Source organism: Engystomops pustulosus, chromosome 2 (genome assembly GCF_040894005.1).
Source record: "Engystomops pustulosus chromosome 2, aEngPut4.maternal, whole genome shotgun sequence".
Classification (NCBI taxonomy): domain Eukaryota; kingdom Metazoa; phylum Chordata; class Amphibia; order Anura; family Leptodactylidae; genus Engystomops; species Engystomops pustulosus.
Window position 1 is genome coordinate 216,497,799 of NC_092412.1, and position 22,264 is coordinate 216,520,062.

The 22,264-nt window shown below is 41.8% G+C and overlaps 1 protein-coding gene across 1 annotated transcript in view; it reads left to right on the forward strand.

The window, feature by feature from the left end:
• Positions 1-22,264, forward strand: part of PITPNA (phosphatidylinositol transfer protein alpha) — a 53,818-nt gene that overhangs the window by 15,510 nt on the left and 16,044 nt on the right. Inside the window, exons 3-6 of the mRNA XM_072138139.1 lie at positions 12,258-12,403; positions 14,425-14,516; positions 18,355-18,362; positions 20,737-20,811. Coding sequence (XP_071994240.1) covers positions 12,258-12,403; positions 14,425-14,516; positions 18,355-18,362; positions 20,737-20,811 — 321 coding nt within the window. The remainder of the gene's footprint in view (positions 1-12,257; positions 12,404-14,424; positions 14,517-18,354; positions 18,363-20,736; positions 20,812-22,264) is intronic.

Consider the following 22,264-nt stretch of genomic DNA (forward strand, 5'->3'; position numbering starts at 1 on the left):
AAAACTTCTGCACTTAGCTAAAATATGTAATTCTTTAATCTACCCTCATTACTTCTGCTGTAAGAAGGGGTTTAACCTTGTCACCCTGGCTGCTCTCCTTTTTCATGGCTTCCTTAGTTTCCATGGGAATCCGTAGCTGTAGATGAGTGGGGTGGATCTTGTTGGGAGGGGTTCTAGGAGAAATGTACACTCCCAACCAGTAGCTGCTAGGTGGAGGAGGATTTTAGTCCTAAATATTACAGGCAGTAAAAAGATATCTCCAGGACCTTGAGTGATGTCACACTGTTCAGTAACACTAATTCTCTGAACATTCATGTGCCTGTGTACGTTCATGTGAATGCCATCAGTGCTGTGGCCTCACTGCCCATAGCCGATGTCACAACCAGGAAGTCCCGCCCACTTCAAGGGATGCTGAGAGGATTTTACAGATAGGGCTGATAGATATATGAGGCTGGATCTCAGGATAGGAAGAAACCAGGAGCATGCTGTAGGCATTGTTAGAATTGTTGTCAAAGGCTATCTCCAGATAAAGCAATTTGTTTGTCAAGTATCTTTACAGTAACTCTTTAAAAACTCTCGATCATGGACAACCCCTTTAACCAGGTCCTAAATTCTGAGACATCAAGTGTGTAATGTAACCAAGCGTGTGGGTGGTATCCCAGAACTTGCATCAAACTTAAAGGGGCTGCAGGAAGACTGGTGCCCTGGCAATCATCAGAGGATAATTCCTGTGAGGTTTTATTAGATGAGATTCAGCCAAGTCCTGTGTTTCTACATACTGTTGTATATTTTACTCTTTACCTTACATGCTGAACTGCCCAAACTTGCTTTGCACAATAGAAAGAGACATCTAGTGTATCATTGTTCCAAAATACAACTTATGACTTGATTTGTGTAAGACTCCAGGGCGACTAATCCTTCTTTTAAAGACCAAAGTCATACTTCTTTTTCATGAATATACATAACACCAAGGTTTTTGATCCTTATATTGGACTGAAAAATCACAATTATGACTTGTAACTGTATTTTATATTTGTTTTATGATTGTGGATACAGTAGCTTTAATGTCAGAGGCTTGATCTCCTTTACACCCCGGCATCATCACTGGTAAGCAAGGGCTGTCATGATGTCCCTTAGTGGATGTCCACTAGATACTGAGTCTTGGTGGATTAGTGGTTATGCCATAACACTGTGATATTACTGCCTGTCACAGTAGGAAATGCCGTTCACTTTACAGTGCTGTTGTAGATGGATCAGTACCGTGTGGCTATGCTGGACTCCATGTCTGGTATCAACATCCAGCCACAGACTAAGTATTCAGACTACAGTCATTTTACAGAATGAATAGATTGTCTATCACAGTCCAGTCTCATGTACTCTGTGTCATCAACCAATTAGGCTAAATATTATCCTAAATGACTACTCTATTAAAGCGTATTTCTGTCTATATAGAAATTAGTGGAATTATATTTTGATAACATGATGTTTCACTCACAGTCTTATGTACTACAGTAATAATCTGTGCTACCATCCATTGGCATACAAAGGCCCAGTTCACATTTCCTCTCCAGTTATTTGAACCGGTTATTGTGAGCCAAAATCAGAAGAGCAACTATGTACCGTATATGGATTTTGGAAAGATATGTGTTCTGTGTGCTTGACCTCGCTTAGTTTTGGTTCACAAAAATCTGATGCAAACAACTGAATACCTAAGGCTGGGTTCACACTTCGTTATTTGTCATATGTTGTAAGGATATGTCAGGAGGATTCTGACGTGTCCTTACAACGTATGACGCAGACGTATCCGATTGTATCCTTATACAGTGGGATACGTTGACCTGGCTATTGGCTGCTGACGATTACCAGGGTGTTTCCCCAGTCATCACTGTCATAATATGGACAGTGACACCACCAGGTCCTCCCTCCTGCTGGGCGACGTATGGGCTCGGCAGGGCTCTGGGGAGAGATGCAATATGCTGCATCCGCTCCCCATAGCCTTCTATTGCCTAGTGTATGCAAAAAACGTGTTGCAATCCCAGCCCTGAACTGTTGCATAAGATCCTGTAATTACTTTGACCATTGACTATTCTGCACTACACATGTGAAAGTGCATTGCGCTCTATCTTTGCCCTTTCAATCCAAATATAGCCTCCCATACATTGCTTAAATTGTAACTGCACATATATTCTTAGGCTTACCTGCAGGAAAATTATTGTAACACCCAGAGTGAATTCTGTACCAGGATAGTGTTTCCTAACGTGTTTCTCAAGTTTCAAAGGGTTGCCACATGTTGGAAAAACATGGCCGCTTTCTTCCAGAAACCGTTCCACTCCTGACCATGGCTGCAGCCTGTTATTGCAGTTGAGATTCAGTAATTTTATACAGCTGATCTGCAATACTGGCCCAAACCATGTGCAGGAGTGAAGTTGCCATGTTTTTTAAACTCTAGACAACCCCCTTTAAGCCAACCTGTCAACAGAAATGTTTTTTTCAGCTGGTGACAGTTTCCAAAATGCCTCTGTAAGCATTCGGAGTGCTGCCACTACTTTATAAAAGTGTATTTCACTTTACCCAGCTCCCTGCCAGCAGTGTGTGGGGAGTTATGAGGGCAATTGGGTGTTCAGCTGCAGCAGCCTTTGTCTGTCTCCTTAATGCAATGTTCCTCTACTCCTCATTTATGTAGCTCCCTCCACCCCTACCCTCTTCCTGTCATGTGCATTGAGCAGTCAAGGGAGGGGATGGTGTGGAGGAGACTGAGACATGGCAGCTGTGCCCCTTCCCCCCAGGACTTTCCACACACTGCTGGTATGCTGCCAGGTAATGTGAAATAAAGTTTTGTAAAGTAGTGGCTGTATTTGGAATGACATATCAAAGGACATTGGAACCTGTCACCAGCTAAGAATGACATTCCTGCTGTCAGGTTCGCTTTAAAAAGGAGATTTCATCACCTCCACCAACCCCCAGCTTTTGATAGGTTTAAATAGGCCTTAAATCCAGCTGTGCAATAATTACAGGCACAGAACCTTTTAATATGTAGTTCCCAATATTCCCAAGTAATAAATTATGTTAAATATAGAGACCAATTAGCATATCAGGGCCTCCATTTATCAGGTGGGTGGTGCCCTAGTTCATGAACTGGGTGTAGAAACTAAGACCATCGAGGTGGTTATGAGAGGAAAAGAAGGATTGGATCCAGGTTGTCGGAGAAGACTCTCAAATTGCCAACTGCATAGAGAAACTCCTATGTAATCTACCATGCAGCCATAGGAAAGGGTTCTCATAGTGTGGTTGGGATCACACGTTGTTACATTATGTTTACGTGCTGTTAACATTGCGTTTCTGTAAACATGGAGTACCAGCCGTGTTAAAGCAGTGCAAATGCAACGTGCTGTTGACCGAGATTGAAAAGTAATGCTCATCTTTTATTTTTAATTGTATCTCAAGATAACTTTGCTCTTCTCCAGGGGCTGTGTCCGCATCTCTGGCATTTTATCATTGCATGGTTCAGATATTGCTCTGTGCTTTGTCCTGGATCTTGTCCTCTTAGTTTAGCTGTTTTATATCAGAACAGTAGAAGTAAATGGCTCTTATTTATAGCCACTGTATTTTCATCTGTATTCTACACTCTGGTCTTTCCATGTCTTCCATAGCAACCAAACAACAAATATAAAACTTGCGTTGAAGGTAGTACACATACTGGCAAACAATGGATAAGTATTTAAAGGGCGTGGCCAACCAAAAATATGTATAGTTTTCCAAACTGCTTACACCAGTAGTAAATAAAAGGAGCATTCCTGAATTTTATTTTCTACTGCAGACACTCTCTGCCCTCCAGTTCTTCCTGGTCCAGTGTGACCACTGTAACTAATCATTCTGACGTTGGCGACACCAAATTTGGGGGAGTGTTGAAGTGCCATAGAGAACATGGTAAAGTGTGTATTGTTATTTCACTAATTTTAACAATCAGGATTTTCAGAGGATTTTCCCTATGTAAGGCTGCATGCAGACATTGTTTTTGGCCATTGTTGCTACCAAACGTTTCCATAAACTTCTATAGGGTCATACACACAGCCGTGGTCTCCATGCCCCCATATATTAGCCCCTCATTTCCCCCATTGCATTCTGCCCGAATTGCAGATTATAAAGCAGGTCCTGTAAAAAAATAAAATTAAATAAAACTTGTACTTACCATCTTGGTGTACCATGCCACCATTTGTCACTGCGGTGCCCCTGTTTTTTTTAAAAACACCCTCAGGCCACCTCCAAGATGTAGAGATAAACATAAATACTATAATGGTGGTTCTGTGTCACAATTTTGTTTCAAGCCCCCACAGTTGCTGAGATATCAGTCTCAGTATCTGACAATTCTAATCCTCTGTGCTGTCAGAGAGGAGGAGGGGATTTGTGTTGTGATAATCTTCTCATAACCTTTTTCATTCAAACATATGCTCACTCGGGCGCTAACACGGGCAAGCATATGAGGCATAGTGCCTGGCTGAATGTATGGGAGAAGATAGAGCATGCTCTATCCTTTCCTATGGAGGGTAAGGTGACACACTATAGCATGGCCGAGCCCCATAAAAGTCTATGGGGATCAATATTGGGCATACATTGTGCGGCCGTATATAGGTCCCCACAACATTTGTCTGAAAGGAGCCTTACGCTGAGAAGATTATCCTAACGTCCTCCTCCACTTCTATGACAGTGGAGAGGATTATAATGGTCAGATACTTGGGTCTAAGATCTTGGCAACCATGAGGGCTAGACAGAAAATTCTAAATCTAAAGTCCTCTTTAAACAAAAAAATTAGGTTTTAAAATAAATGTATTTTTTATTCCTTTAAATCCCAATCTTAATATTGACATTTTTCCAGTTAGTAACCCAGGAAGGGCTTGTATATATCTTCTGTTCAGAGTGAAATACTGCAGCGTCTAAGTTCTAATAAGGAAGAACATGACTCACGCCACCAGTAATACTGAAGGCTCCACAGATGTCGTGTTCTGAATCAGCACTTGCAGAACAGGAATAAGGAGTTACGGTTGTTCTGTAATAATAGCTCTGCACTAGGCCTGGAGACCGGCGTTGCTGTAATTCCCTTGCCTCATTGTCTTGGCTCACTTGTTTTTGAACAAGAACAACGCATAGTTACAAAACAATCCCAACCTATTTACCATGAGAAGCAGAATACAGTTACTCTGCAAGGTCACACGTCAATCTGTGCCCTACTTGGCTACGTAGAACCTTTGTATTTTCATTATCTGGATGACACACTTAACGCGGGTGGGTCTACTGCAACTGTAGCTAAGAAAAATAACACTACATGTAAGGGCCATTGCTTTTTGAAACTGTATATACACTGCTCAAAAGAAAAGGGAACACTCAAATAGCACATCCTAGATCTGAATGAATGAAATATTCTCTTTAAATACTTTGTTGAATGTGCTGACAACAAAATCACAAAAAAATCAATGGAAATCAATTTTATTAACTAATGGAGGCCTGGATTTCTTTTTTTTTTTTTTTGAAAATTTTTTATTTGTACACAAAATTACGTAATACAGCAACTCCATTAATACATATACATTGCGTGTAAATACATATCTAACAGCATATATGAATACCCCACCTTAAACCTCCCCCCCCCATTCCCCTGCCCCCTCCTTTTTCAAAAAATATTTTGTTAATACAAGTATTATATCTATGTTGCATGCAGGTACTCCAGCCACAGAGGATCGCAAACATAAAATATTTCCGCTGGTGCATATGCATTATCTATAAATACTCAACCACCCCCTCCCCTAATCCCCCCTCCCTATTATCAACCTTTTTAGATACCCACACAAAGTCACACCGTGAAAATATTTCCAATAGTATATATACATATATAGATACTCAACCTAGGACCCCACCAACCACTCCCACCAGTCTGTGGTGCAACGTGACATTGGTGGATGCAGCGAGATATGATGTCTCAGATGTGCTCAATCAAATTCAAGCCTAGGGAACGAGCTTCAATGCCTTCATCTTGCAGGAACTGCTGACACACTCCAGTCACGAGGTCTAGCATTGTCCTGCATTAGAGGAAACCCAGGGCCAACGGGACCAGCATATGGTCTCACAAGAGGTCAGAGGAGCTCATCTTTGTACCTAATGGCAGTCGGGCTACCTCTGGCGAGTACATGGAGGGCTGTGCGACCCTCCAAAGAAATCTTCACAAGCAAATAAAGTGCTATTCACACAGGGATGATATACACATCAAAAAAATGCAGGTGTTTTCAATGGGATAACAACTACACATATTCACCCTTTTGTGAGGATTAAGGCTGCATTCAGACGAACGCAAGCTTGCGGCCGTACATGTTTCCCCCATAGACTGCAATGGCCACACAGAGCGATACGGTGCCGCACACGGGGAAAAGATAGAACATGTCCTATCTCTCCATTTGTGCACGGCACGAATGCCATGCATTTCTCCAGTCCACGGGACGTATGCCCACCCGGCCATAGCCATGCGGGCATATTTTCGTCTAAATTCAGCCTCAAAATCCACTTCCTCTAATGCAGATATTCGGGGCGTGCAACCTGGAACACACACATGCAGCTATGCCATTGAACAGAGCGGCGTCACGTCTGTCATTTGACGTTTTGGGGCGTGGCCCCTGTGTGATGCCAGGTTTCATTTAGGTGTTGCTCAGAACACAATTTTACATCTAGTGTTTGATGGTGGGTTTAAAAACAAAAAGAAACAAATTGTGACCTTAAAGAGAGCCTGCCATGCAAATGAACCCACCCCAAATAATTAAAATCTTCCATGGTTTTGCAATGTTACAAAACAGTTTGTAAACTTATATACAACTCACGTGATGTGAGTCCATGGAGCATGGGGAGGAAGGAGTAGATGTCCATGGAGGATGGGGAGGAGTAAGATGCCCATGGAGGATGGGGAGGAGTAAGATGCCCATGGAGGATGGGGAGGAGTAAGATGCCCATGGAGGATGGGGAGGAGTATTGGTAATTTATTTTACTTTAGTCCTAGGCTACAATGATTAGCTGTAACAGTTATCAGAGGCGTCTGTAATGAAGCTTTAGTGTTAATCCTGATTCTTATGACAACCCAACATTTTTAAAATCCAATTGTCACAGAGACCAAAAAAGTTCTGGCTGGGATTACAATGATAAAATATACAGTTACGACTTGCATACAAACTCAACTTAAGAACAAACCTACAGACCCTATCTTGTATGTAACCCGGGGACTGCCTGTACTGCCATGTGATCAGATACATACATGGGGAAGACATTGCAATCGTAACTAGGTAAAGGACCTTAGATCCCCCTGGTCACATCACATGCTGAGAAGAGGCATAGGACATTGGGAGGAGGAGATGGGAGGGTTCAGCCAAGCAGGACATGCCCTCTCTGATGCCAGGTAATATAAGTTAACATTGATTTATGTGGAGGTAAGAGAAAAACAATTTTTAGAAAGAAGAAGAGCGTCAGTTATGTTATAGGGCTCTATGGGAACCTGTCACTAGCTGTATTTGGAAAAATGTGGTGACTGGTTCCCTTTAATAAGTTAAAACATAAGACCACTGCTCAGTGACTCGTGTGATTTGAGGAGCTAAAAGCTGTTGAATAGGAGGACGTGAATGTGTGTCAGTGGGAAATCCTCTGTATCTGGAATATCCAGCTGAACTGTGGTTTTGCTTCATCTTTGTCATTAGGTGCGGCCACCTTTTTTGTGATCCGTAGGCTTGAAGGAAACGCCTGCTCTCTTTATGACACATCACATTGTAGTCACGTAGCAAAGTTCTTAGTGGTATTGACTCCTAAAACAAGGAACTTCCTCAACGTGGGCATTGAATGGGTGCAAAGTTCGGTTTTGCTCCTCTTCTCACATGTTTCCAGGTAGAGAGTACACCACGGATGTGGATGAGATATTATAAGCAGTCTTAACCAGGCACATATTTGCTTAGTGTTAACTTAAACATTCAGTATTTCCAAGAACATAACACATTCCGGTGAACGTCGCGATCAGATGGAAGTGTGGTGCTGTGAACATGGCTATACATAGTGCTGGGTAATCATTCCCATATTTTAGGTAATCCAATGTCTGGATTTATTTTTAAGACTCGTCCTCCTAGGAAAATCCTATCTCCTGCTTAAAAGCGGCAAGAATTTTTGAAAGCTTGTTTACAAAATGCAAACACTAGAAGGCACCCTGATATATAGAGATCTCATATCTGACAGAATAGGTGTTGCTCGTGTTTAGTGAAATGTAAAGTAATTGTTGAACATCTGAAAAACATGGCTGCTTCCTTTCAAAAATACCTCTACACTTGTCAGAAGGATATGGGTAGTATTGCAACTTAAGCCAATTCACTTCAATGAAGTGAAGCTGCAGTACCATGCACAACCTTAAGACAGGTGGCGCTATTTTCAGAAGAACGCAGCCATGTTACATAGTGGATGGAGCATGAAGCAGTATGGCACTGACCCCCATGGATCACAGGAATGGGAATCCTTGTACCCCCATATGGTTGCACAGACTCCTGGCACTGATAGAGATGGCAGAGTGCAGTACTCCGCTACTTCTGTCAGCACCATAGACCGTGAATGAAGCAAAAGTGTGCGTGCTTGATCTAGTGTTTTATTCATTTGAGGTACATCGTACCCCCATTCTCTAGACCCATAGAGCTCCCACCGCTAGGACCCCCATAGAATAACAAGTGAATTCCTATCCTGTGGAAAGGGGATAACTACTTACACCCCAATAAGTCATAAAATCCTAAAATGTAAAACTAATGCTGGTGTACAAAGCCGGGGGCATTTTTGGCTATGACATGCCGCTTCATATCCCCGTTCCCTTACAGATCCCAAATGATCCTGGAGGGTCTATGCAGTGGGGCTCCCTGTGATCATCTGGGATTGCGTCCAACTAGAGGATGCCTTATATTACCTGTTATTATGATAATTGCCTATGACAGTGATGGCGAACCTTTTGGAGACAGAGTGCCCAACCTACAACCAAAATCTACTTGTAAGTCGCAAAGTGCCAACATGACAATTTAAGCAGTAACTTATTGATCCCTACTGTACCACAGGTTTTAATCGTATTGGTGTACTGAGTTCACCAAGACAATAGAAAGATGGAGAAATATGGATTGTAGCTTCCCTCCAGGGTCCCCTGAAAAGGAATAATCAGGGGACCAAGAGCAGAAGCTCAAATGACAATCCATCTCTATCCAACCCTTCCCGCTCCTGGCAGCCTAGGATGTTGCTTTAAAATAGTTCTAAGAATGGTGTATTGGATCTCAGGAGAAAGCCTTAAGTCCCAACCTGGAAAACTATGTATTGGGGTAAAGGCCTGGGTGCCCACAGAAAGGGCTCCGAGTGCCACCGCTGGCCTATGACTTTATTATTGTGTCATTAATTACGAGGATACTCTAGAACTACACTAGAATCCAGTATTTTCTCAATATTTGAGAAGCAGATACGTGTTTACCTATGTGTCTTTCTGACAGTGACTCTTGTTGGATCCTCTGAGTTGTTTCTCATCTATTTCATCTTTTTTTTATTCTAAATGAGATTAAAGGATCAGAAATAACAGGAAGGATTAAATGGACCATGCAAATGCTGCAGGGACCATCTGATCCTCTTAAAACTTGTTATGTGACCCTTAGAGCACAGATCAGCACCTATACAGTAGCTATAGGGCAGTACCAGTGACAGCAGAGAAGATATTCAGGTTTGTTCACTGTCACTATATATACTATTCAAGTCAATGTATATTGCAAAGGTCAGCCACAGAAGATGTGTATTTTTTTTCAGTAAATTTAAATGATCTCTTCAGGCTATTTCTCTTTTTAAACATTATATTTATTATTGGGTTTTCCTAAATTGGGAATAATTGTAGTGGGGGGTTATCGGGATCAATATTTTATTTGTTCAGTATTTTAAATTTCTGATCATTTTTGGCATAGGAATCCAGTGGGCTGTCCCTCTAAGCTATTCATAGCTATCTTTTGTGCAAAGAAGTTTGGACCTTAATTTGCCCATGTACTGGGCTCTTAAAGGACACCTGTCATCATGTCTGTGTCACTAGTCCGGTCACCTCTACCTGTTAGAGCAGCTCACAAGGATCCATCCCAGCCTTTATCTAGTCATTTCATACATTAATCATTATAAAATCATCTTTTCTTTATCATGTAAATGAGGCTGGTCACATGATCAGAGGCAGTGATGTCACTCCTGTTACCCCTCCCCTCTCCTTCCCCTGCTCATGTCTGTGTGTAATATATAGTAAAACATTGCTGGTGTGTGTGCTGCATCTGCTGACATGCTGCATCCTCCTAATACACAAGTACCTGACATGTTCTGCTATAACATGGCTGCCTGGAGCTGTTGTATCTCTCCTATACACACACACAGGCTGCAGGGGGTGTGGCCACCAGCACATGGAGCAGCCATTACATTTCAGCAGCTGTCAGTCAAGCACTGGGGGTGTGTCCGTGCCTCCCACTCATGAATAAGGTGGACAGCTTGAATATGCTAATGACTCATTGGACATTTCACAGGTCATTTGCATACAGCTTTAGGACCTCATTGCTTAGGTCTACAGGTCTGTAGAGGGACAATGAAGGGATAGAGGCAATGCTCTCTAATGGCAGTTTATGAAAATATATTTAGTTTAGGGGGGTTATTTTGCATGACGGGTTCTCTTTAAAGGGGGTTGTCCGAGTATGAAAAACATTGCAGCTTTCTTCCAATATGTCTTCACACTCATGTCTCTATTCTGGGACATTCTGCATTGCACAGAAAACAAGATCTTTGATTGCTTTACAAAATGAGCAGTAAAGAGTCAAAGGGGCGGAGAAGAGTCACACCCCTACAATATTACAGTAGCTTATAATATTGTACTTGTCCTATAGGATGTTTGTCAGAACAGGAGGGGACATCCCAGTGTGACAGATCTCTGCCCCCGACTCCTTAGGTCGTGTTTTTTCAGTGTTCAAAGACCTTATGAATCTCCCAGAATAGAAGATCATACGGTCACTGTCCTGCCTAACAGGTTTCTGAGCGTTAGTCATTTTTTACTATAATTGTACTAGAAGTAAGTACCGGTAACAATGCTTCAGTTTTCTTTAAAGGGAACCTACCACCACAAATCTACCTATAAAGGTAGATCGGGTGGTAGGTGGATCAATGGGACGTGAGGATAGCCCTTTTAAGGGCTAATCCTCACGTCCCCGCAATTTTTTGGTAACTTTTATCAATCGTTTATGCTAATTTTATTATGCGGCTACTGGGGCGTGGAGTAGCCGCCTCTGAGGTTACACGAGGCGGCTACTCCACGCCCCGGTAGCCTATTTTCTCCTCCTACTCACCATCTTTGGTGCGCAGCTGCTCGTAGCTGCACGCCCTCGTCCGACGATCCGGCAGTCTGCGCATGCGCAGAACAGCAGGCCCGTGCCTGTGCAGCCCCGGCTTTGGAACAGTGACCGCGCAGGCGCGGGCCTGCTGTTCTGCGCATGCGCAGACTGCCGGATCGTCGGACAAGGGTGCGCAGCTACGAGCAGCTGCGCGCCGAAGATGGTGAGTAGGAGGAGAAAAGAGGCTACTGGGGCGTGGAGTAGCCGCCTCGTGTAACCTCAGAGGCGGCTACTCCACGCCCCAGTAGCCGCATAATAAAATTAGCATAAACGATTGATAAAAGTTACCAAAAAATTGCGGGGACGTGAGGATTAGCCCTTAAAAGGACTATCCTCACGTCCCATTGATCCACCTACCACCCGATCTACCTTTATAGGTAGATTTGTGGTGGTAGGTGCCCTTTAAATCACAGGATTTCTTCATAAAAGATTGTGTATGGTTCGTTATTTCAAGTTTGCAGCTTTTTAGAAACCACCGTGTTTTCTGTTATGCTCATATTCTCTAACAGAAAAACAAAGGAAATTTAGTCATAGAAAATGTAAGTTTGTTTTATAGATCAAATTAAAAAAAACATATAGACAGCAGTTTTCCAGAGGTTGTCCAGGCTGTAAAAAGGTTGTTAAAAACAAAACTAAAAAAAAAAAATTATCCTCACCTCCTACTTTTTTTTTTTTCTTTCTTCATTTTGTTTTTACAATCCTCCAAGGTTATATATTATTATTATTATTTATTATCCCTGCACCCAGATCTTTACTAGGCTCTTACCATTCATAGTGTGTTCTAACCCTGTGCTGCCACACTAACTAGTTCTTCCTCTTTTCTAGTACCAAGTGGGCCAGCTCTACTCAGTTGCAGAAGCGAGTAAGAATGAAACAGGCGGAGGAGAAGGTGTGGAAGTACTTGTAAATGAGCCCTACGAGAAGGATGGGGAGAAAGGACAATACACACACAAGATTTACCATTTACAGAGGTAATTTCTGCGTTATGTTACCTAATTTATTACTTTAAAGTACAATGAGAATAGAGAAGAGTCGTCCGTCCGTCCGTCCCCCCCCCCCAATTATTTTACCACCTCAATATACATATAAAATGGTGTGTGAAGTGAGATTAAAAAATAACTTTTCCTGAATAATTATATAAAACCAACCAAAAGGCGTGGTTTTCCTTATTCCATTCTGGAAAACTTATTTGTATGGTTTCCCAGAATCCCCTAGTGGAACGTCCATGGCTATAAGTCTCCACACGCCTACAAGGCGAAGTCTCCATAGGGAGAACTCTTGCTTCCCTAACTAGATCCTTCACAGTTAAAACGGTTATCAAGTCTAATAATTTATCGCCATCAGTTTGGTGATCAGACTATAACCGAAGGATATAGAACTAAAAATAATGTACCCCAAATATTGGGTGCAAACCCTGTCAAATGCACAATGGTGTATAGATGGAGATTGGGTTTTGCAGATTTTTTCCTTGATTATGTCCTGATGTCCTGATTACTAGAGGTCAAATATGTTGACCTCTAGTAAATATGTAGTCAGAAAATTCACCTTAGGGTACATTCACATAGACATATGGCCGACCATAGCCAGGCGGGCATACGGCGGTGCACTGGAGAAGAGGGATGCTCTATCTTTTCCCCGTGGATGGTGCAGATCGTTGCCTCACGTGTGTGGCACCGGATCACCGCCAGGCCATCCATTGCCGTCTATAGGGAAATATATGTGGTTGCAATTTGCAGCCAGATAAACCCCCCAGACGGTCCTGTAAATGAGGCCTTAGGTAAGTATACAGTCGGTGTAATAGGAGTTGCACGAGGAAGGGGTTAGAGTATGTAGTATTGCAGAGAATGGATTAAGGGACCCCAGGATGAGGGTGCCTATCCCTATTGTCACCCTATCAAATTGGGAATTCTTATCACTCCTACTATCCACCTAAACAACCTGACTGGGACCATTGATTAACAGTAGGTTGTACCGGGGCCTTTATAGGCTTTCAGGGACATGTTTTTGATAGAGTGACAATAGAAACAGGCACCCTCGACCTGGAGACCAGTATATGGGGGTTATGGAAGAGGGGTTGTTCTTATACCCCCTTTTCTGAGGATCTTCTCTGTTGCCTTATAAGGAAGGGGCAGCAATAAGGAGGGAATCATAAGGAGCAGCAGATAATCTTTAAGGAGAGACTACAGAAAAGGGGGCAATATTAGGGGGTCTACAAATCAGCGTGTGAAGAACGTGTGATTTCTCCAGTCCTGTATTTCTGTGCTGTATGAATCCATATATATATATGCCGATTTTCATCTGTATGGCACTGGATCCGTACTGTATCCATATAAAATATGGTGGGCTGGCAAATGATGGATGGCTGACTATTGGCTGGCTGACAGAATGCCCCTCCCACTGGTTCCGGATACTGTCCGTATAGATGGCAGCATACGGTATGCAGCCTGTATGCAACCCATATTTTATACGTTCCCATTGACCTTTTTAGGGCATAAGGAACAGAAATACACGGAAATAGGACATGTTCTATATTTTTATACGGCTCTCTTACAGTACAGTGGACAATACGCCATGTAAATAGGTGGCCATGTTGCCCTCTAAAGTGAATTGGGCTGTATGCTACCCGTATGTACTGCCGTTTTCATACATTCATGTGAATGCAGCCTTAATATGATAAGAACAATACCTATTCTGGGTTACAGCCGAGCCAAACATCTAAGGATCTTAAAAGACCAAAAGGACACTTTGATCTGTAATGTAAAGCTCCAATGTTTATTAACATTTTCCATAATTGCGGTTGTTACATGTTTTTGTATAAATTTCTATCACATTTTTTCTTTGGTGGACTGATGCGTAGGAAAAGTTCTGTCCCATTGGACGTTCCCTGGAACAAGTTTTGGAAACTCTTGTTTCATTTTTGTCTCTAAGTTTGAATAAGTATTCTTTTTGTAGTCTGTCAACAAAACTTTTTCACTGTCTGTCTTGTCTACAGCAAAGTACCAACGTTTGTGAGGATGTTGGCGCCTGAAGGAGCACTAAACATGCACGAGAAGGCCTGGAATGCCTACCCCTACTGCAGGACCAGTGAGTATTGAGACTGGGGCTGATGAATGGCCGTCCTGTCTCTTACTAACAATATACTGTGGAGTCGCTCAGTTTGTTAGAAGCCTGCAGAGCGTCTCTTTACTGTCCAGGCTCACTGCTCTAGTTGTGACATTGTTACCTAATCTGCGTGCGCTTCTCACTCGCTCTGGCCTTCTACATGAATAATGCAGGCCATTCTGACAAGCATCTTGTTACCTAGCTTTGGGGGAAGGCATGCGAGCTAAAGAGATGCTAAGTTGGCACCGGTTTTCTGTATTTGTCTCTCGGAGGATATCTCCTTGCATGTTGGTATCTCCTGACCTGTTCACTTTAAAATGGAACAGTTTGCAGGACAAATTTTTGTGGAAACTAGATTTAAAGGCAAGGACAATGACCTTATGAGACTGGCATATAAAGACCCTATATTTTTTTTATTTTAAGGTACAGGCAGTCCCCTACTTAAGGACACCCAACTTACAGATGACCCATAGTTAAAGACGGACCTCTCTGCCCACTGAGACATCTGGTGAAGCTCTCTGGATGTTACTATAGTCCCAGGCTGTAATGATCAGCTGTGAGGTGTCTGTAATGAAGCTTTATTGATAATCCTTGGTCCCATTACAGCGAACAATTTTGAAACTCCAATTGTCCAATTTGCCCAAAAATATACAATTTTGACTTACATACAAATTAACTTAAAGGAAACCTACCACTTGAAGTGGCAGGTTTCCGATGGCAATACCGAGCACCAGCTCAGGGTGAGCTGGTGCCGGAGCTTATTTTAGTTAGTGTTTTAAACCGCGGTATCGCGGTTTAAAACACTTTTTAAACTTTATAGCCGGCGCATGGAGGTACGCGCTCGGCGCTTACCATGCGCGCGGCTCTCATTCACTTCCTATGTAGCCGCGCGCACAGTAAGCGCCGAGCGCGTACCAGCCTGCGCCGGCTATAAAGTTTAAAAAGTGTTTTAAACCGCGATACCACGGTTTAAAACACTAACTAAAATAAGCTCCGGCACCAGCTCACCCTGAGCTGGTGCCCGGTATTGCCATCGGAAACCTGACACTACAAGTGGTAGGTTTCCTTTAAGAACAAACCTATGGAACCTATCTTGTATGTAACCCGGGGGCTGCCTGTAGTAAAAATAATTTTTTATAAAATATTAACCAAAAAATCAGTGGGCCATTAACATTGCCTATATTCTCTGGATGAAGAGCAAAGAGATCGACGATCTACCCATGTGTACATTGTGAATGTCTCCCTGCTCTTCCCGTCATTAAGCCAATGATGCCCACAGGCGGCTCATAATTTGATTGCCCTGCCATTGCCAAGTTGTATTATAGTATAAGGTTAACTCCCACTCCTAAAGGGTGTGATTCCAGTAATAGATATACTTAGGAACTTAGAAATTCAATTATCTAATGTAATGTTTATAGGGCCTCGCAGAGTATTTGTTACATTGTTTAATTAAAGCACCATTCTACTTCACATTTCTCTAATTTGCAAAATTGCTGGCATGGTATCTTTATTCAATAACTTGAAGTGTAACTAATCCTCTAAAGGAAATCTACCATCAAAATTCAGCAAGATAAACCAGAGACACTTAAAGGGGTATTCCCATTTCAGCAAATTAATGTTATTGTTCAATTTACTTTCTGTTTCAATTCCTCACTGTTTTCTAGACCTCTTCTTGCTGTCATTCTATACAAAGCTTCTATGTTCACTACCAGTAAACAGAATCTGGCCATGGTCACGCAGCACCGGTGTGGCCTTGGTCAGATTTCTGTCCACTGGATGTAACAGAAGATCTCTATAGAAGGACAGCAAGCAGAGATCTAGAAAACCGTGAAGAATTGATACAGAAAGTATATTGGAAACTTGTATATCTATGTTTTCCTTATGTTCGGCGCGGAATGGTGCCACACGTGTGGCACCGTACCATCAAAGGGCTGCCATTGCCGTCTATGCGGCCGCATATACATCCCCCCCCAGACGACCGTGTGAATGAACTGTAAGTGCCCCTGGTTTATCATGTTTGATTTTAATGGTAGACTTCCATTTCAAAATTGAATGGAAAAGGTGATAATGGTAAATGCTTGATAATAGTAATATATTCATTAAAGGAAGTCTACCATTAAAAAAAGTAAAAAATATGTTCAGATACTCACCTCCGTTCCTCTTTGTCTTCTTCACTAAGCTTTATCTGCCGGGATCACCTACAAAAGAAACTTATAATTACCAACCGTGTGCGGGGGGACAAGATGTCCTGCGCTCCGAGCTGCTAATTATGCACGCCCCTTTTGTGACGTGAACTCCCTCTCCAACATGGGAGAGGGAGGCATCTATCACGCAGGAGGTGTGAATTCATGCCTCTCATGTGATGTCACCTCCCTTTCCCATGCTGGGGAGCTGGTAAGGGCGTGCCTAATTGGCATATCAGAGCGCCCGACATCTTGTCCCTGCGCACTGGGCTGGCAATTATAGGTTTCTTTTCTAGGTGATCCCAGCGTGTCAAGATTAGCAAAGAACACCGCCGGGAGGTATGTGTAGGTGTTTTTTTTTGTTTGTTTATTTTTTTAATTTAAATGGTAGATATCCTTTAAAGAGAACCCGTCATGCAAAATAACCCCCTAAACTAAATATATTTTCATAAACTGCCATTAGAGAGCATTGCCTCTATCCCTTCGTTGTCCCTCTACATGCCTGTAAACCTAAGCAATGAGGTCCTAAAGCTGTATGCAAATGACCTGTGAGATGTCCAATGAAGCATTAGCATATTCAAGCTGTCCACCTTATTCATGAGTGGGAGGCACAGCCACACCCCCAGTGCATGACTGACAGCCTGTATAATGATGTGAGGCTGTATAATGATGTGCTTCCTAGTGCTGGTGGCCACGCCCCCTGCAGCCTGTGTGTGCATGTGTGTGTGTTTAGGAGAGATACAGCAGCTCCAGGCTGCAGCCATGTTACAGCAGAACATGTCAGATTCATGTGTAGCTGATGTCTGTGTCTCTCACATGTGTATTAGGAGGATGCAGCATGTCAGCAGATGCAACACACACATCAGCAATGCTTTACTATACATTACACACAGACATGAGCAGGGGGAGGAGAGGGGAGGGGGAACAGGTGTGACATCACTGCCTCTGACCTTGTGACCTGCCTAATTTACATAATAAAGAATAGATGATTTTACAATGATTAATGTATGAAATAACTAGATAAAGGCTGGGATGGGATCCTTGTGAGCTGCTCCAACAGGTAGTAGTGACAGGACTAGTGACACAGACCTGATGACAGGTGTCCTTTAAGTGATGCAGCTTCTCTGTACCTTTTTATTCTGCCTTTTCCTTCTTTCGTGAACAGTATTTCTGAAAGCTTTCTTAGATCTATCCACTTCAGACAGATAAGGAGGCTAATAATTATCTCTTTCCATGGCTGCTCTGTTTAAAAATTCAGATATAGAAAGAAGGAACCATTTAGGGATGGGGGCAATTTTAATCATTTTTGCATAAGAAGTATCAGTATTTATTTTTGGTGGGTTAATTTGAATGGTAAGTTCCTCTTTTAAGGAGCCATAATGTTACATGAGGCCTAATGCTGTTACCATTGTTTTAACCACTCACCTTGCTTTCCCTAAGGCAATTATTACCCATAACCTCCTCCTTTCATTCCCTATTACTTTGCTAACATGAAATATTTGATGACATTTTGAAATGATTGTTGTATAGTACTTTAGAGTGGATTTATAGAAATATAGGAATCTATATTTGTTTGTTTACATGACCTCTATTAATTTTTTTTCCCCTTCATTTTCTTTCCATGCATCACCGAGCAGTAATTACAGTAAGTACATGGTTTTGCTAGAATACTACATTGCTGGGCGATGTCACAGCAGATATAATATGAACGTGTAGCTGCAAACATTTTGACATGTTATTTATAGATCAGTATCATTTGGATGGAATATGCAGGTAGTACTTTTATCTAATTTTTATATGTACTGCACGAAGATGCTTGTTCTACAGTAGGGAACAAGTTATTTAGTTTTGGACCTCCAAATGGTAAATAAATGCCATGAAACTGATATAACCCTGCAAAGAGAGTCTGTTATCAGAGACCTGGTGAAATAATAAAAATTTTTCTATATACTTTCTGTATCAATTCCTCATGGTCTTCATTCTATAGAAAGCTTCATTGTTTACTTCCATTGGACAGAAATCTGCTCATGGTCACACAGGTGTACGGCTCGTTATAACACAGAGTAATCAAAGCCGTGTGATATAACGAGTCGTGCACCTGTGTGACCATGGTCAGATTTCTGTCCAATTGAAGTAAACAATGAAGCTTCCTGTAGAATGACAGCAAGCAGAGATCTAGAAAACCGTGAGGAATTGCTACAGAAAGTATATTGGAAATTTGTATAACTCTTCATTATTCAAACAATATCAGTTACTTATTGAAATGGGAATACCCCTTTAACGTACCCTGGTGTAGCATCTTAACCTAAACAACCTTTTACAACCTTTTGACCGTTATTCCATATCTTTAGGCTTCTTGAAAGTCAGATATTGATGCAGAGGAAGCTGCCTTCTTGAAGTTGATATGGAGGCAAAGACTTCTTTTGTTAGACTCTCCAGTGGAGCATGCTCGGCCTTCAACACTCCTGTACACCTGTAAGGCCGGCGGCACACGTGGCGTTTTGAACCTGTGTTTGGGCGGTTTTTAAGCAGTCCGTTAAAAACCGCATGCGTTTTTTGAAATTTCATCCATTTTTGACTGGTTTTACCAATTATCTTAATTAAAACCGGTCAAAAACGCATGCGGTTTTTTAACGGACTGCTTAAAAACGGTCCAAAAACGGGTTCAAAACGCCACGTGTGCCGCCGGCCTAAGGCAATTTCCATAAGGAGACCTACATCTAATCCCACTCACCTACCAAAACCTGTTCTCTCTACTGTGATAACAACTAAACAGCACTGTCCACAGCGGGGTGTCTATTACTATTTGAGTATTATTCAACCTACTGTCACTAGTTTTCTTGAAAGTCAGACATTTATGTAGAGGCAGCAGCCTCATTTAAGGTAGCATTAGAGGCAGAGTTTTCCTTTTCCCTCGAAAATGTTTTTGCATATTCTTTTACTACTTTTGTAAGTGTCACTATCTCTATCATCAAAGAACTCACAAGCATTCTACAGACAGCTGCTGCACCACCTCTTCTCTCTGCTCTGAGTGACAGCATCTAAATTCTGAATGAGCTGTAGTGCAAATTGATGAAGGTTTGTGGAGCGTAATGTTACTGAAGAGTCTGCATGTTGACAGACTCCTTACTTTAAGTTTTCTGTAATGCATATTAGACAGGATATTGGTTAATTTATCAATATACATCTATAAAAAGTTCTGCACCGCTTTCTTGGAATGTGATTTGTAACTGTTCATGACCAACTATCTTCCAGGACCTTATGATGGCATTAATGAATACAATCTTAAGGTCCGGGAAGGTAGATTGATAATGGACAGTTAGGATCACATATCTTTACTTTCAAGAAATCCGTGCAGAACTATTTATAGATGTATATTGGTAAATTACCTCATATCCTGCCCCCAAAACATTACATGAAGTTTAGTGGCCAACACCTTTATGTCTGAATTTCACATCTATGGACTTTTAGATGATATTGTGAAATTCTGAAGATGGTATTTGCCGTTCTGCAGATTCCAGTAGCGCCTCGGCCAGTTCTGTGACCTTTTCCAGCTGCTCTACAACACAATGCAATGAGCTGTTTATGCAGGGAATCCAGAACGGGTTCATTCTTACATTTTAGTGCTTTTCCTTTGTTTTCAGACAGAGAAAAGTGTCCCTGGGGCCATTAACTTGGATGCTCATTGGGGAATGTGTATTAATAGCTTTACAGCCTGTAGTAATTATCCCCATGAATCGCTGTCTGCGCTATTAAAAATCATTTACTCCGGGGCTTGTGCTGTAAACCAGAGCAGAAATTATAATGTTACAAAGATGTGCAAATAATAATCATTCACTAAGAATTTGATATCATTAATAACAATTTCTCCTGGTCACGTCACATCCATTCCTCGCTCCCCGGCAGAATTTAATATTTTACTAGAACATCTTAAGTCGCTAATAATCTTGGCACATTTAAGGAGTATTATCCTATTTTTAGAGGCGGTGGACACTCAGGGACTTGTGCTTACATTGCAGAATGAATACATGAAGGATGACTTTTTGATTAAGATTGAGACGTGGCACAAGCCGGATCTGGGTACACAAGACAATGTAAGTGGCATACACAGAGCCTTTTATTCTCCTCTCTATTGCCATGGGAATCATCTCGTTTATTCTGTACTAGATACATTTTCAGCTTCTCTGAACACCGGAGGCATAGCCTGCAGTTTTATGCTTTTAAAATATTTCCCAGGAATTTATTTTCCAGTTATTTCCTGGCTGTTATCTTTAGTATGCTCTATTATTAGAAAACAAGGTATTTTGGCAGCTACCAGTGAGGTTTGTGTATTGACATAAGAAAGCGCTTGGGTATCCCGTTTTCTAAAATTAGGAAAGAAGAAAACAAGAGCAAGAAATATAAATCCCTTATCTCTGTGGGGTATTCCATTCTGATAAAAGGAAGTCTACTGTGTGATTTGTATCCTGTAAAGCTGCATTACTGATTGAACCTACCTTGCACCACTTTGATGCAGGATCTGGCCCTGTAATACTTTTTTTAAGGTCTGCTTTTGCTGAAAATTTGCTGAGCTGCAAGTGCTCTGGCAGTGTGTTATTGCTTATGCAGCCATTGCCCAGGGGGTCTCTGGTGACTAGAGTTGAGTGGACCCAAACTTTGAGCAGACCCTAACCCAGACATGTGATACACACGTGATATGCTGCTAAGATTTACACCCTTAGCAACTAGGCATGGTTGTGTTTGGCAGGGGTGCCTACAGCCATGCCTAGTTGCTAGTGGGGTAAGTTTGCTGAGATAGGTATTGGCGGCTCAACAGCATATCATGCAACATGTACGGGTAAAGTGGAGCAACCCGAACGCCGAACTTAAAGTTCAAGTCCACCTATCTGTACTGGTGATTTGTTGTTTACAGTGTATATCAATGTGGTGACCAAGCACATGGACTTTGGGAGTTATTTTTTCAAAACATGATGGCATTAATATGCTGAAGAATGAAAAGTGTGTCAATATGTTGCAGGTGTTGACGAAGATTGGTTCCACCAGATGGACATGATGTAGAATAGAGACAATTTTAGATACAATATTTTAAATGTAACATCTAGATAAATACACATAGAAGTAGATTTCTGCAGTGAGGAGGATTACCATGCTGAGACTGGGTAGTGGGTAGAGTGACTCAATCTGTTACTAAACCTTTGAAGCTATTTTTGTTTCTTTCAGAAATGAATAGAGCAGTGGATAATAGTAAACTTTGTAATATACTTTATTAAGTAAAGAAGCTACCCTGTGCCTTTTTTTTTTGCTCCTTTTTTCTCCTGTAGTGAGCAATATGGAGGTAATGAAAGGAGGTTAAAGAGTAAGGCCGGTACTATAAGAGCGAGTTTGGTCGTTCAAACTCATTGGGGGAGATTTATTAATCTGTCTATGACAGAATTCTGTTGTAGTTTAAAAAACTGCACCACAATTATAAAGGGTTGTAGATGGTTTCCTGGCTCTCCTACGACTAGCTTGACAAAAGGGGTGTGGCCTCATGCCAAAGGTCCCTGG